General features: G+C 36.6%; 1 protein-coding gene across 1 annotated transcript in view; it reads right to left on the reverse strand.

The window, feature by feature from the left end:
- Positions 1-2,181: 2,181 nt before the first annotated feature.
- The window catches only part of Ddx10 (DEAD-box helicase 10), a 146,283-nt gene continuing 134,258 nt past the window's right edge, over positions 2,182-14,206 (reverse strand). Inside the window, exon 18 of the mRNA XM_031346122.1 lies at positions 2,182-2,967. Coding sequence (XP_031201982.1) covers positions 2,790-2,967 — 178 coding nt within the window. The 3' untranslated portion in view covers positions 2,182-2,789. The remainder of the gene's footprint in view (positions 2,968-14,206) is intronic.

A 14,206-nucleotide genomic window follows, 5' to 3' on the forward strand; every position in this document is an offset into this window, starting at 1 on the left:
CAAGGGGCCCTACCCCCTTGATCACTAATTGAGAAAATGCCTCACAGCTGGATCTCATGGAGGCACTTTCCCAAAAGAAGCTCCCTTCTCAGTGATAACTCCAGCCTGTGTCAAGCTGGCACACAAAACCAGCCAGTACAGAAAGATTTCAAAATCAGTGAAGAATACCCTGAACTGCTTAATAAGGATCCATTAAATTCTATAGAAAAAACACAATCCAAAGTAGTTTATGAACCAAATGCCTTGCAATATATTTATGCAATAGTTGCATACAGGCAGCCAATTAGTCCTCTTCAGGAAAAAAAAAAACAAAAAACAAAAACAACAAAAATGGCACAGCATAGGATCAATGGTAAGCCTTCAGTTCATGCACGCTTGCCCTTGTTGACCTTTGCTAGTCTTCAGTGACAAGACACTGTGTCAGAAATTCTAACTCCAAAATCTTGGGCTTTTAAATCCCAATTTCCTTGCCTATTTATCCTTTCTTCTCTATTAAAAGTAATTACAATAGGTATTTCTGTCCATAAACTGTATCTCCTTCCTACAGAGGTGACAGAACAGTGTATCTGAAATACCTTTGAAAGTTCTCTTGGTTTAGGGTGGAAGGTTTGTAAGAGCAGAGTTTGGGGAAGACTAGACCACAGGACAAAACTGTTGCACACTAAGTTCACAGCAGCTGTGACCACCTGCATATGACTGAGCCACTCAGCATTACAGCTATCGAAGAAGTACATGAGCAGTTAGTCAGAGCTGCAGAGCTACTTACAGCCCACAGCTGCCAGGGAGAGAAAGTCAGTTTTCTTTACAGATGTGTTCCCTTACCATGCCCCAGTGGATGATATAACACCCATGGGTATATGGGCAACATTAATTGGACTCAGTAGGGCATAAAAAATAGAGGACATGAAGTTGGGAGACGGTTATGAAGAGGAGGCACCCAGGAAGCGTTGGAGGGGAGAGTAGTGGGTAAATATGGTTAAATTATATGTGTGAAATTCTCAAAAATTACAAAAAAATATATATTAAAAAGTAAATAAATTTCTCTTGGTTTACTAGTAGTCATGAAATCACAGCCCTAATTATGAATTATAGGGAAGGTGCTGTATTTGGCCTATAGGGTATTGTCTTTGTTAATGTTTCCATTGCTGTCAATAGACACCATGACCAAGGCAACTCATATAAAGAACAACACTTAATTGGAGCTGGCTTACAGGTTAAGAGGGTCAATCCATTACCATCAAGGTGGGAGCATGGCAGTATTCAAACAGGCATAGTACAGGAGGAGCTGAGAGTTCTACATCTTGTTCCAAAGGAAGCCAGGAGCAGATTGACTTGTCCCCCAGGCAGCTAGGAGGAGGGTCTCAAAGCCCATCCACAGTGAGTGCCACACCACCTCCAACAAGGCTACACCTCCTAATAGTGCCACTCTTTAGGCCAAACCACCACAGGTGTAAGGATGGATAAAACACAATACTGTTCTCAAGGAAAATGTCATAATGTACCAATAGTTTTATAGACAAAGATTGATTGTATCACATGATAGATGCTGTAACTGAAGGAATCAGAGGAGGGAAACATGCTCAGATCTACAGGCTACAGAGAGAACTCCCAGGAAAGGCAGGTTGGAAGATGTGTTGGTAGAAGCAGACAGACTAGTTAAGAACCACTAGGGTCTGGGCAAGTCCCAATGAGACTCTAAACTCAGCAAAGGTGAAGCTCTGAGAATAAACAATGGCTCCATCTCTACAGAGGAAGAATCAACAGCAGCAGTACAGTGAGAACACAAAAAGCTGGCAGTCATTTTAATTGTGGGAAGAGGACTGCTCATGAGAGCACTGAATGTATAGGATAGATGATACACTTTTTCACTGCAGACTAGCTGAACTGGAAGTGTTGGGATACCCAAGTTACCACCCATCTTCTTCTTTAAGAGGTTGAATGTAATGCTATTACTGAAAATTAGTTTTGATAGTGAATAGGATAGGAAGATAGGGTTAGGAAAAGAACACTGAGTGTAACAATCTACATTAAAATCAATCATTTCAAGTCAATACTCAGATTTCTCCACATTTTCTTTTTAAAGACTTAAAGTATTAGTAACAAAGCAGAGGTTCTATCTCTTCTTCTCATAAGGAGCTGGGTGGAGACCCATGATACCAACTAAAAAGCACAGGAAGAATGTTTTCAGATGTCAAGAAATTTTATAAGTAACTGCCAGCGATCTCCAAGTACAAGAGTAATGTGTTACGTTTGAGCAGGCTAATTAATAATACAAAAAAGTTTTAGAAATTTGTCATGTTTTAATTTTATGAGTCTATTTTGACTGTCTTTCATATCACTGGATACAATGAAAACAATAGTATAAGAAATATGTTTATTTTTTTATGAACTCAATTAAAAAATACTCATTCTTTGTCAGAGCTAGTCCCTTATAATCTTTCTTTGGAGATAATGAGATATACATAAAATTATTGTGTATACTTAACAATAAATAAACAACAGAACCTTGCCTGTAAAACAAACAAGTAGGACCTAGGTACACAGCTCAGGACTAGAGCTCTTATCTACCATAATCAAGGCCTTGGTTTAATCTTTAGTACTGTGGAAATAAACAAAACAAGCATTTCCAATGATGGGGAATAAGAGCCTATATATAAATTCTAACAGTATACAATACGTCCTTATTCTGAGTATGTTCCTTGATATTTCAAAACTCAAAGCTGTTTTCAACTTCTTGCCCACATAGTAATGTCCAAAGATATCAAAGTACACAAAGGCACAGAGAATGTTTAGTTTTGACTTTTGAGGAGATGTAACACCAGCTCTTCATCTTCTGCTAAAGACAGGCCTGTATCCAAAGGTTCTAACGTTTCCCACTTGGCCTTCTTTCCATGACGACTTCTTGGTCTTGTATCATCGTCTTCAGTGTTGTTTCTCTTCCTTGTTTCCTGCTTCTTCTTGGTGTCACTGGTGGGAACAAATCCAATGATTCATTTCATAAGTAATTAACTCATTATCATGAAGTCAAACATTTATAATGGGACAGAACAGCCCAAATGTAGAACAGGTAGTTGGTAAAATGACATTTTGTGAGAGAGAAAGTAACCACAATACCAGATATGTGCAGAGTACTGTATAAATAATATGGCATTCAATATAATAATAATAATAGGGAGCTCTGGATATATTATCTATAATTTGAAGATATTGAGAAGTCCCTTAGGTATCTTAACATATCAAATTATCTCCATTTAAAGTTAAGCTATAATTTAGGTAGCAGATTATGTAGGTTACAGATAAGGGTATCATGTACTAATTCTAATATTAACTGAATTATATTATGATAAAGAGCCTAAAATCTCAAAAAGTACCTAATTTTCCTTCTTTAAAAATGTGGACCTAAGCCGGGCGGTGGTGGCACACTCCTTTAATCCCAGCACTTAGGAGGCAGAGGCAGACAGATTTCTGAGTTTGAGGCCAGCCTGGTCTACAGAGTGAGTTCCAGGACAGCCAGGACTATACAGAGAAACCCTGTCTCGGACCCCCCCTCCGAAAATGTGGACCTAATGTGCAAATACAATCTTAAGAAACTGTTGACTAAGTCTGTATACATCCTACACATTGGCTATTAAAGTAGAAGTAACTTCTAAGAAGGGGGGGGGGATCACTAAATGCATTAAATAAAAACAAAAACAGGGCAGGTGAGGTGGGTACCTGAGTTCAGTCCTGAGAACTCACATGGCAGAAGTATTTTCTGACTTCTACACGTGGTTATGAGTATACATGAATCAATAAATGTATTTTTAAAAGTCTTCAAAACATTTTGAGATAGCATATTCAGAATGGCTCAAATGGAGATCAGGGAACAAGACGCCGGCTGAGACAGAATGCCACACACACATCAAGGTGGACAGCTACTTACAAACTAACTGATTAGAACAGAACTAAAGAAGTCAGTTACCACTTCAAAAGAGCTCAATACAGTAAAAAGACACAGTAACCACAAGGCAGACATCAGTAACTGACAAATGCCAAACAATAACAAGAAATCAAAAAACAGTAACAGAGTGATTTCCTTAACGACAGACAGACAGACAGGATAAACACAGCAAAAGTATAAAATCCCCCAAATAACTACAAAATATTGTAACTAATCAATAAATTCAGCAAAGATGCAGAATGTAAAATCAACATAAAAAACCAAAAACATTACTATGTCAAACATTAAGTTATCTGAAATCAAGAAAGCTATTCTGTTTACAGTAATTATAAAAATAAAACATCTAAGACTAATACCTAGGTGAAAGAGCTCAACAATTTTAAACATTTTAAACATTTAAAACATTTTAAAGAGGAAATGAAAAAGAAAAAATACATTTTATATTCATAGACTATAAAAATTAACATTGTTAAAGAGGTACACAGTGACTTGCAGTCAACACAGCCTCTACCAAAGTATTAACACCATTCTGTACAGAAGTGAGGAAAGCAAGCCTAAAATTTACATGGAACTAGGAAGATTCCTAAAATTTAAGTGAACCCATGATGATGGGTGAGGGAGGGAGGAATGATGGAGGAAAGAAGGGGAAAACAGGAGTAAAAGAAGAATGGAAAGGGAGGAGAAAGAGAAGAGAGAAACAGTAGTCAATCATCTAAACTCTGAACTTAGATTATTTACTTAGAATTGTTCTGAGAATTAAATGAAACCAGATAAATAAAAACACAGTAGCTCTTTACACACTAACTTATTTTCTGCCTAAAAGTTACACCCTTTCAAAAAATTCTAACACTGGCTGTATATAATAATCAGCAAAAGAAAAAAGCCACATCAATATTACATTATTTCTCCAACCATATGATATATCCAAAAAGAACAAATTGTTCAAGTTTGAATGGACTTCATTACTGTTGAGAAGATAGCCTGATATAAAAGTGAAGATGCCTAATCAGCATATCCACTTATAACCAGCTGGAAGCAAAACTATAGATAATTCTCCCATTTACTTCCCAGAAGTACCCAAATGCTCTGACTCAGCCATTTTCTTTCACCAATAGAGGAAAGGCAAACTAGATGACATGATGTGGTTATTCAAAGCCACAAATTGCTGAATTTTGAAAGGGAGCCCGGAACAATGAACATGAATGACTTTTCAAAAAGAATTCAGCCAGCAAACTTTTTTTAAGCCTTTAAAAAGAAGATATTGGGTCCTAATGTGCTTAGGAGTGTAGCTAATTCTGTGCCAAACCCACTGGGTAGAGTGCCATAAATATTTGGGGAAGACGACATGGGTCTTGTCCATCTTGCACATCAAGTCCACCTTGTAGAGGCTAACAGAAAGCTTAATTAATAGGCTCTCTGTAAACGTATCTTCCTCTGTTAATGTGCTTTTGCACATTATAGTCTCTGCAGAAAATAGCAGCTTCAGATGTTTCCCCCAAGAGAAAATCAGATATGAATGTTGCTTATGTTCAATTAGCAACTGAAATTTTAGGAAGGCATTTTATGACTACTTTCTATAGAAAGCAAATAAGTAGTGTTATGAATAACAAATCGTCTGGTAATAAAATGGGAATTTTATAGATAACTGCCACAATTTAAGCCCCAAGAAAAAGTAACAAGAAAAGCAATGATCCGGTTTCATCAGAAAAAGCCTCTTTCCAATGCCACAGTGCTAGAAGCCCTCAGCTGTTCCACACCCTGCTGCATTAAGCCAATAGCTTCTGTCCTCTGTTGCACTTGGTATGTGTGGGAGCTCACTGGATCTAAGGAGGGACTGGGAAATCCTCATCAGTTAGCAGACTAAAATAGGACATGTTTAATTAAGTTCTTGATTCTTAAATTATTTTTTACAAATTCTAGAACTATAGTTTGTGATCAGAGTTCTATCACGTAGCTTATAGTAGTGGGGATGATTAATACCGACATCAAGTCGACAGACCTAGACTCACTTATGAGACAAAACACCTGACATATCTGCAAGCCTCTAGTTTGGGCTGAGTGAGAGGGGAGGATCTACCCTAAACACCAATGTAACATCCCATTGGTTGGGGTCCTGGACTGAATACAACTGTGAAAGTCATCTGGGCATCAGCAACCTACACATCTCTGCTTCTTAACTACAGATGGAATCAACATGACCAGCTTCCAATGACCCTGCTGCCATCTCTTCCCAGCCATAACTCACTGTGTCCCTTAGAACCTAAGCTAATAAAGCAAACCATTCTTCCTTCCCATATTTGGTCACAGCAACAAGAAGAAAACAAAACAAAACAAAACACCACAGCTTAACCCAGCAACACATCATCAGTGACATTTAGCAAGTAGATTGTAACATTCTGAAGATACTGAGGCCAGAAAAAAGGAAAATGTAATTTACTTCAAAATACAAATTCATAAAGTAAGTGAACCCCAATGAACTGACAGGGGTAAAGTGGCACATAGCTGACAGGTAGGTAGAGGCCTCCAGGGTGTAGAATATCTGGGTTTGAGTTCCACGTTTTCTTTCTATCAGCACTTCTGTAGGACCTAAAGTGCTAATAAACTCTTTTCAATCTTCAAATATTTGAGCCAAATTTCAGAAAGGGCCATATTACAGTAATTCAACAACAACATACAAACTGATAAAGCACCATCTTAAAAAGTAAAAGTAATGCTTAACTAAGAGCACCAAAGGTCCCCCACTATCAAAGTTAGAAATTCAGAGACAATAATCTTTTAATAATCTAAACCATAGAGACTTCATTACTGTGCATGTAAAGAGTAAATCATATAGCTAAGTACAGGTGAAAACATCTTTAAGATGTAATAGGAATAGACAGCAAGAGGAAAATTCAAGGACTAAGACTTTACTGGAAAAAGTAATACAAAGCCATGTCACAGTATCAAAAGCAAATTATTTATTGGTAAACAATGAAGGAAAGAAAAAAATGGGATGTGGAATATTAAACGTTAATGTTAAAACTGATTTTAAATGGGGTATAGTTTCTTATTTCCTAAATTCTTTGAACCCCAAACTCAAAAATCTTCTAGAAGCTGAACTTATTTTTTTCTATGGTTTTGATTCTCTGACTTCAACATTTAAATTACTTTCAGATAATTGTAATTGTGTCTCTCACAACAAAAACAGCTTCTGCATTAAATTCATGACAGTGAAGGCTGTCTCTAACAGAAGTAAGGCATCTACCTCCTCCTAGCTGTTGTGTCTCTGCTTTATCATCTTCCCTGAAAGGTATACAGCTGGCCTGTGATCAACAGGGATCTTTCCCCTCTGAATTCGATACAGCTCAAATTATTTATTAGTCATATGGAACTTAGTATTGTTACTAATATGATTTTTTTCTCACCTGTATCCTATTTGGCAGCACCATTTAAAAGTTTTAAAGTAAGCATGCCTAGAAATTTTTCTTCTGGGAAGCTTGCCCAAGAAAATAATTAAAGACATGCTCAAAGATTTCTTAAGAAAGATACTTAAGATAGAGCTATTTTTAATTTCAGAAAACTAAAAACCCAGAATGATTTAAAGGATTAAGTCATTAGATACATTATAAAGATAGACATATGATATTAAGTATCAACTGAAATTTTTTCTTTATGAATGCTAAAAAAATTTTAAAAACCAACACAAAATGAAGATCCATCTACATTTAATATATATATATATATATATATGGAAAAAGATTTTTAAGTTTATTTTTAAATGTTCTTTTTGCTAATGCATGTATCTTCTGCAATTTCTGTAACAATCCTATATTAGTCTTTGAAATAAAAATTAAATTCAAAGTTCTAAGTATCTAGGTTCATGTTAATTATTGTTTGTACTTCCACCAAGTTTTAAAACACACAGTATGAAAATGATAACTTAACTTAGCACAGAAACAGGGGAAAGCTAAGACTTGGCAGGTGAGGATAGATGGGTGATGGGTTATTTTCAGTAGTTTTAAAAAGTGAGGAGTTATAGTGCACCCCCATGATCATCCCACAGCACTTGGGAGGACAGAGCAGCAGCACTGCAAGGTGGAGACCAGTCTGGGCTACATACTGAGATTCTGTCTCATAAACAACAGGAGAAAGCAAAAATATAAGCTAAGTTACCTCCCAAGCTTTGCTTAGGGCCTGCTCCCATCTTCTTCCTGTTGTCATGTGCCACATTTAGCCTACTTCTTTCTAATAGGATCCTGTGACGGACTAGAATGGCTGTAGATTCTTATATTCATAACCTGCTACAAAGCTAGCATCAGTCAGGATACATAAATGGGTAGAAGAGTGTTGGAAATGAAAAGTAGCCGAGAATCTCATCTGGCAGAAACACAGATAACTCTAGGACTACTACTAGACTACTAGGTTACAGACTGAAATTGCAATGATTATCCAGAGTATTCATGCATAATTCAAATGCTAGGATAAAGTACTCATTTTCTTAGAGAAGGCTTTTTAACAATCCTCCCGGCCTTTATTTTGGTGAGGCTTTCTTAACTACTTATCTGAAGTCAGTTCCCAATTCTGTCTCCACCAATTCTTTCAAGATCCTCATGATCAACTGTCCTATTCTTCTGCTTATTTCCTTATGGTTTATCGACCAGCAAGCAGTATATGTTCTATGAGAGCTGGGGTCTATTCTCCTTTTTACTGCCAAAGAGCCAACTCTCAGCAGGTCAACTATCTACATACATAGAGTAAATGCTGAAAAACCAACAGAGAAGGGTACTTCCCATATTCTAGTCTTATGTTATGGACATCTCTTTGTACAAATAGATCACATGCCACTAGTTTCACTACATTATTCATTTCAACAAAGGCAGTATAACACTTTTGCAAAATATTCTAAATGTAGGAACTGATATTTTGAATAGTAAGCACTTAATAAATGATTCTGGAAAGGAAAGTAATAGAAGGTGACATTCCTGAAAGCATTATATTTTTATCAATTGTATGCTGGCTTAGAGACTCCTACCAGCTCCACCTGTAAAAGATTACCACACTGGATCACCAACATCACTGACCCTCCTGGGTTCCATATCTGGCTTTCTTTTTACTCTATTACATCTTCAAAAAAAGTTTTATGAGTTACGCATTACCATTTGGTTGACCACGAAAACCAAAGAGCTCTTAAGTAATGTGTCTATGCTCCACAACTTGTAAAAGAAATCATTCAAAGCTTTGACTGCAGCAAAGCCAAGCTTTGTTCGTCTTTAACACAGACTTAATTTTCTCAAGCCCATACTTCTTCTCATGTCGCAAAGTTTATGTCAATATTCTAAAACTACATGTGAGGGAACATTCAGTAGTCTCTTGATTCCCAGAACCTCAGGTAGCTCATGTAGTTGTAGCTCATGTAGTTGTAGCTCATGTAGTTGTAGCTCATGTAGTTGTAGCTCATGTAGCTCATGCAGCTCATGAACCTCATGGAGCTCAGGTAGTTGCTAGAGCAACTACTTTTGTACTATCAATGCTTCTTGAAATCATTCTGCAGAACCAGATAAGAGGTTTAAGTCCCCATGTATTAATGGGAAAAGGCAAAAAGAGAGAAACCGACTATTTTTCTATCGATCAGAAACAGGTTTAACTACAGTGCAGTTCTTAGGAAGCATTACCCAACACTTACAGGAGTTCAGAACAGGGAGGCAATTATATATTATAACAAGATCAAAACAAAAATTGATATCTGCCATGAGTAGTTGACTGCTCAGATTAAACATCATATTTTAAAATAATATAGGGGTTTGGGGGAGGAGAACTTCAGAATGTCCTTTAACTTGAAAACTGTAATATCAGGGTACAAAGTTGTTGCAGTTAAAATTACTACACCAAGCCTTGAGAATGTTTCAATGTTTTAAGATATGGCTGTGATCTAGGCTAGAAGACAAAGATATAAGAAAACTTGCCAATGTCTGCCTTTATGCAGTCCTTTACAGGAATATGGTGGTCTAGAGTGAACTCCCAAGGATAATAGGGCAAGTAGTTCACATAAGCTTAACTTTGGAAAAGAGGATATATTATATTAGAATTCCTGCCCTGAGGAGAGGGTGTGTGTGTGTGTGTGTGTGTGTGTGTGTGTGTGTGTGTGTTACAGCATAAACCAGAAGATCAACACCACTGTACACCTTAGAAATCTAACACACAGTGCTGCTGAAGGAACAGACTTTATTGTAGTGCGAGTACAGATCTTCAACTTCCCTGATTTTCCTCTTTTCTCTCTCTTTTAGAAAGCACAGAAAAGAATTAGGTAAACGGCAGACCTATGAGTTAGGTATTTAAAGGTATAGAAAAACTTCCTTACACAAAAATTTCTGATGCTTAAATTGTCTGTGGTAAGACACTGTAGACCAAATTCAGAGCATGTCAATGCCCATTTGGGTCTTTATTTGTACCCTTCAGTCAACAAATACAGCTTGGACGCTGTTTTCTACATAATTTACAACTAATAATAAGTAAGCATGTGCTAAGTCATTTAAAAAAAATCTTCAAAAGTTTTGTGCCTATCCCCAAATATTGGCACTTTAAAATTAAAGTTTAAAATAAAATTGTGTCAGAGTTGTTTCCCCTTATAAATTTTAATTTATAAGACCATGGCAAGAGACCTAATGGAGAATGATCACTGCAATGTATTTCATAAAATCTATTCTTTCCTTCTATGGCAAAGACTATTACTGCTTATGGAATTAGTACTAGGAATGCATAACATTCTCAATGCCTCAATTCTCAGTATTCTGCTGGAACTAAAAAGAATCGTGGACAAAAGTATAGTACAGGAAGATGTCTAGAGTTTACTATAAACATAAATGAAAATGCTAAAAAAAAAAAAGTAATCTTAGCTCAGAAGTCTAGTAATGAGAAAAGCTCTGGGTTGGGGAAAAGGAAAAGGAGGGTATGAGAAGCTCCCTTCTCCCCACCACGCCTTGTCCACATTTCCTTTCATTAAATATCCACACATTATTTGAAACTGGCAAAATCTTTTGTTGTTGTTGCTCATAAATAATTTGGGAATTTGGTAAAGAGCCAGGATCCCCTTTTTAGACAGACAAACATACCTACACCATAATTTTGTATGGTATTTCTAGATTTCTGAGAATCCTCTAAAATTTATCTGTGGATTAGTCAAGAATAGAAACATTTTTTGCTCTGCAGAAAATTTGAACATATAATTATTTCTCCTCCCATATTGAAAATTTAAATATCCAAGTTTAAGCTAGAACATCGTCTTGCTGCTAATCTACATGTAGAATATTTATACTCCACAGAAATACATCAGCTTCCATTTCAAACTACTTTAACTGATTTGTTTTCACATCAAGATCAGCATTCACCCAAACATCCCTGGTGTTTCAACTATCTGAAAAGATTAAGTCTTACAATTCAGTATTAACTTCATTAGTTTTCAAATGACTTCCAAAGAAAGATAACTCAAATCTTCAAAGTGGCTCATTAAATAGTTACTTACACTGATAAGCCAAACAACAATCAAATGCATGGACACAATCTAAAATTCTAAAAGGGAAAGAACATTAATGGACTATTATATTACTATAATAACATTAATGGAAGTTAGATATAAAGGCATGACAAGGTACAGGGTATAGTATCAAACACAAATGCCGCTCACATAAAGCAATGGAGGCTGGGTAACTAAAAATGTCAGTAGAAAGCACAACCAAAAACTGAGACAGAGAAAGTCAAGAGGGCAGTTTCATAAACCTCCAATCTGCCTTTGAAGTTTCTCCAAATAGTTTTGTTTTTAAATATTTCAGAGATAGAAGACAGATAAAGTGAAAGGATGGCAGACTTACAATGAAGCAAATGTATTATTTATATTATAAAGTAGACCTGACTTTTTTCTGTATCTGCCAAGTTGCAATAAGATTAATCAGCTACCAGAGGTCCAGGTAAATGAAAACTGTAGTTAATAACCCACCCTCCTCCCTCTTTCTTCCCACCAACCAAAGAACACACATGGGCTGGATCTAAGCTTCCCTGAACATGTGTAGCAGATGTTCAGCTTGGTCTTGTTGGGTCCTGAACAACTGGATGGGAGCTATCCTAAAAGCTGTTGCCTGTATATGGGATACGTTCTTCTAGCTGGGCTGCCTTGTCTAGCCTCAGTGGGAGAGGATGCACCCAGCCTCGAAGACTTGATGTGCCAGGGTAAGGCGGTACCCAAGGGAGCCCTCATCCACTCAAAGGAGAAGGAGAGGAGAATAGGGGAAGGATTGTGGGAGAGGTGACCAGGAAAGGGGCAGTAGTGGGATATAAAGTGAATAAGTGAAATAAAATAAAATTAAAAAATTGGGCTGTAGGCAAACCTGTTGGGCATTTTCTTAATTAGTGATTGATGGAGGAAGGCCCAGCCCACTGTGGGTGGTGCCACCCCTGGGCTGGTGGTCCTGGGTTCTAACAGAAAGCAGACCAGGTACAGAGCCAGTCTATGAGAGCGAGCCAGTAAGCAGCACTCTTCCATGGCTTCTACATCAGCTTCCTACCTCCAGGTTCCTGCCCCATTTGAGTTCTTGCCCTGGCTTCTTTCAATGATTGACTACAACAGGGAGGTATACACAAAATAAACCCATTCTTCCCCAAGTTTCTTTTGCTGATGGTGTTTTATCACAATAATCATACCCTGCCTAAGAAAGTCCTCTGTATATTATAAAGCTAACAGAAAATCTTGAAATAATAGTTGCTGAGCAAAAATGACTGAAGATATGCTACAGAATTCAATACTAAGAGAAACTACAGAGATTAAAATAATTCTGTTACTACAGAGATTAAATACATTAACAAAGACAATCAAATTTACTCAAAAATAAAACCAACATCAAACATGTTTTAAAGGCAAAACCAAACACACAAAAGACAAAACAAAAACCCAAAGACAAGAGCATGTATTGATTAGTATTAAGAACAGGTTAAGAACAGCTAATCATATGTGAATTGGATCCATTTATTCAATACAGACAAAGGTGTCACCAAACACAGAAGTTATCTGTAGAGAAATCATGTTTAAATTGTAACACTAGCCTTAACACAGATATAAATCTAACTGCCCTTATGCTACTTAGAACAACCTATCAAACATCCACTATACAACAATTCCTGTGTTATCTGCCCAGTCCCAGCCAGAGCCCTGCACATGCTAGGAAAGCACTCCACTTTAACATGGCAATTTTTTATAAAGGAAATCAGCCTTGATTCAAGGCTGTAGTCTACAAATAAAAGACTAAAGATAGAAAGAATCTAATATTTTCTTTTTTTGTTTGAAATAGTAAGGTTATAAATATTAGATATTCAATTTCATTGGATAATAAATATCTAGAACATCTAGGTATTTCTATTAATCATATTTAATATTTGAAAAACTTTTACATCATTACAATTCACATAAGAATGGCCATAAACCTAACATGATGAATGGGACTATATATACAAAAATTAATATACTGCATGGAAAATGTCAAATCTGTTAGCTTTTAAGACACAGTTAAAAGACACAATCTTAATTGAAAGATTTTAAAAGGACAGTTGTCACCCCACCCCTGTCTGGTTCAGACTTCTGGAGTAGCTTAGCTGTTACTCTCTTCAGGAAACCTCCTGACCCACTAGGCTTCAGGAAGCATCTTTTATTATGCCTGACCTTCCTACCACATCTCCGGGCATGCAGATCACTGCATTCATCCACTGCAAGTTTCAAAACCATGGACTTAACTCTTTGGAACCACAACTGAACTAAAAGCTCTGTGGAAGCCAGGAATGGCATTTTTTGTTTAATCTTTTGTACTCTGTGCCTGTATTTATTATAGGCAGCACATGATAGGTACTAAGTAATTCTTCATAGAAAGAATATATGGAGAGAAATTACAGCCACTCAAGATACAAGCAAATCAGGTATTTCATTTCATTTAATTTTATTTTACTTTATTTTATTTGTGTGTGTGTGTACCACTTAAGTTCAGGTGCTGGCACAGGCCAAACGAAGACAACAGATACCCTAGAACTGGAGTTACAAGCACTTTTGATATTATAAATTAAGTAGAATGTAGATTAAATAACGCAAAACATTCTTACTGCTGTTGTTTTTACCACAGAGATAAATACTTTTTATCATTCAAGCACTGTGACTGCAGTGCATGGACTACTTGAAATCATGTATGATCCCGAAGGCAACTGCACAATCTTTTCCTGCTTAAAGATAAACAAGCTTTAAAATTTGTTAGAGAT

Source organism: Mastomys coucha, unplaced genomic scaffold, assembly GCF_008632895.1.
Source record: "Mastomys coucha isolate ucsf_1 unplaced genomic scaffold, UCSF_Mcou_1 pScaffold23, whole genome shotgun sequence".
NCBI lineage: Eukaryota > Metazoa > Chordata > Mammalia > Rodentia > Muridae > Mastomys > Mastomys coucha.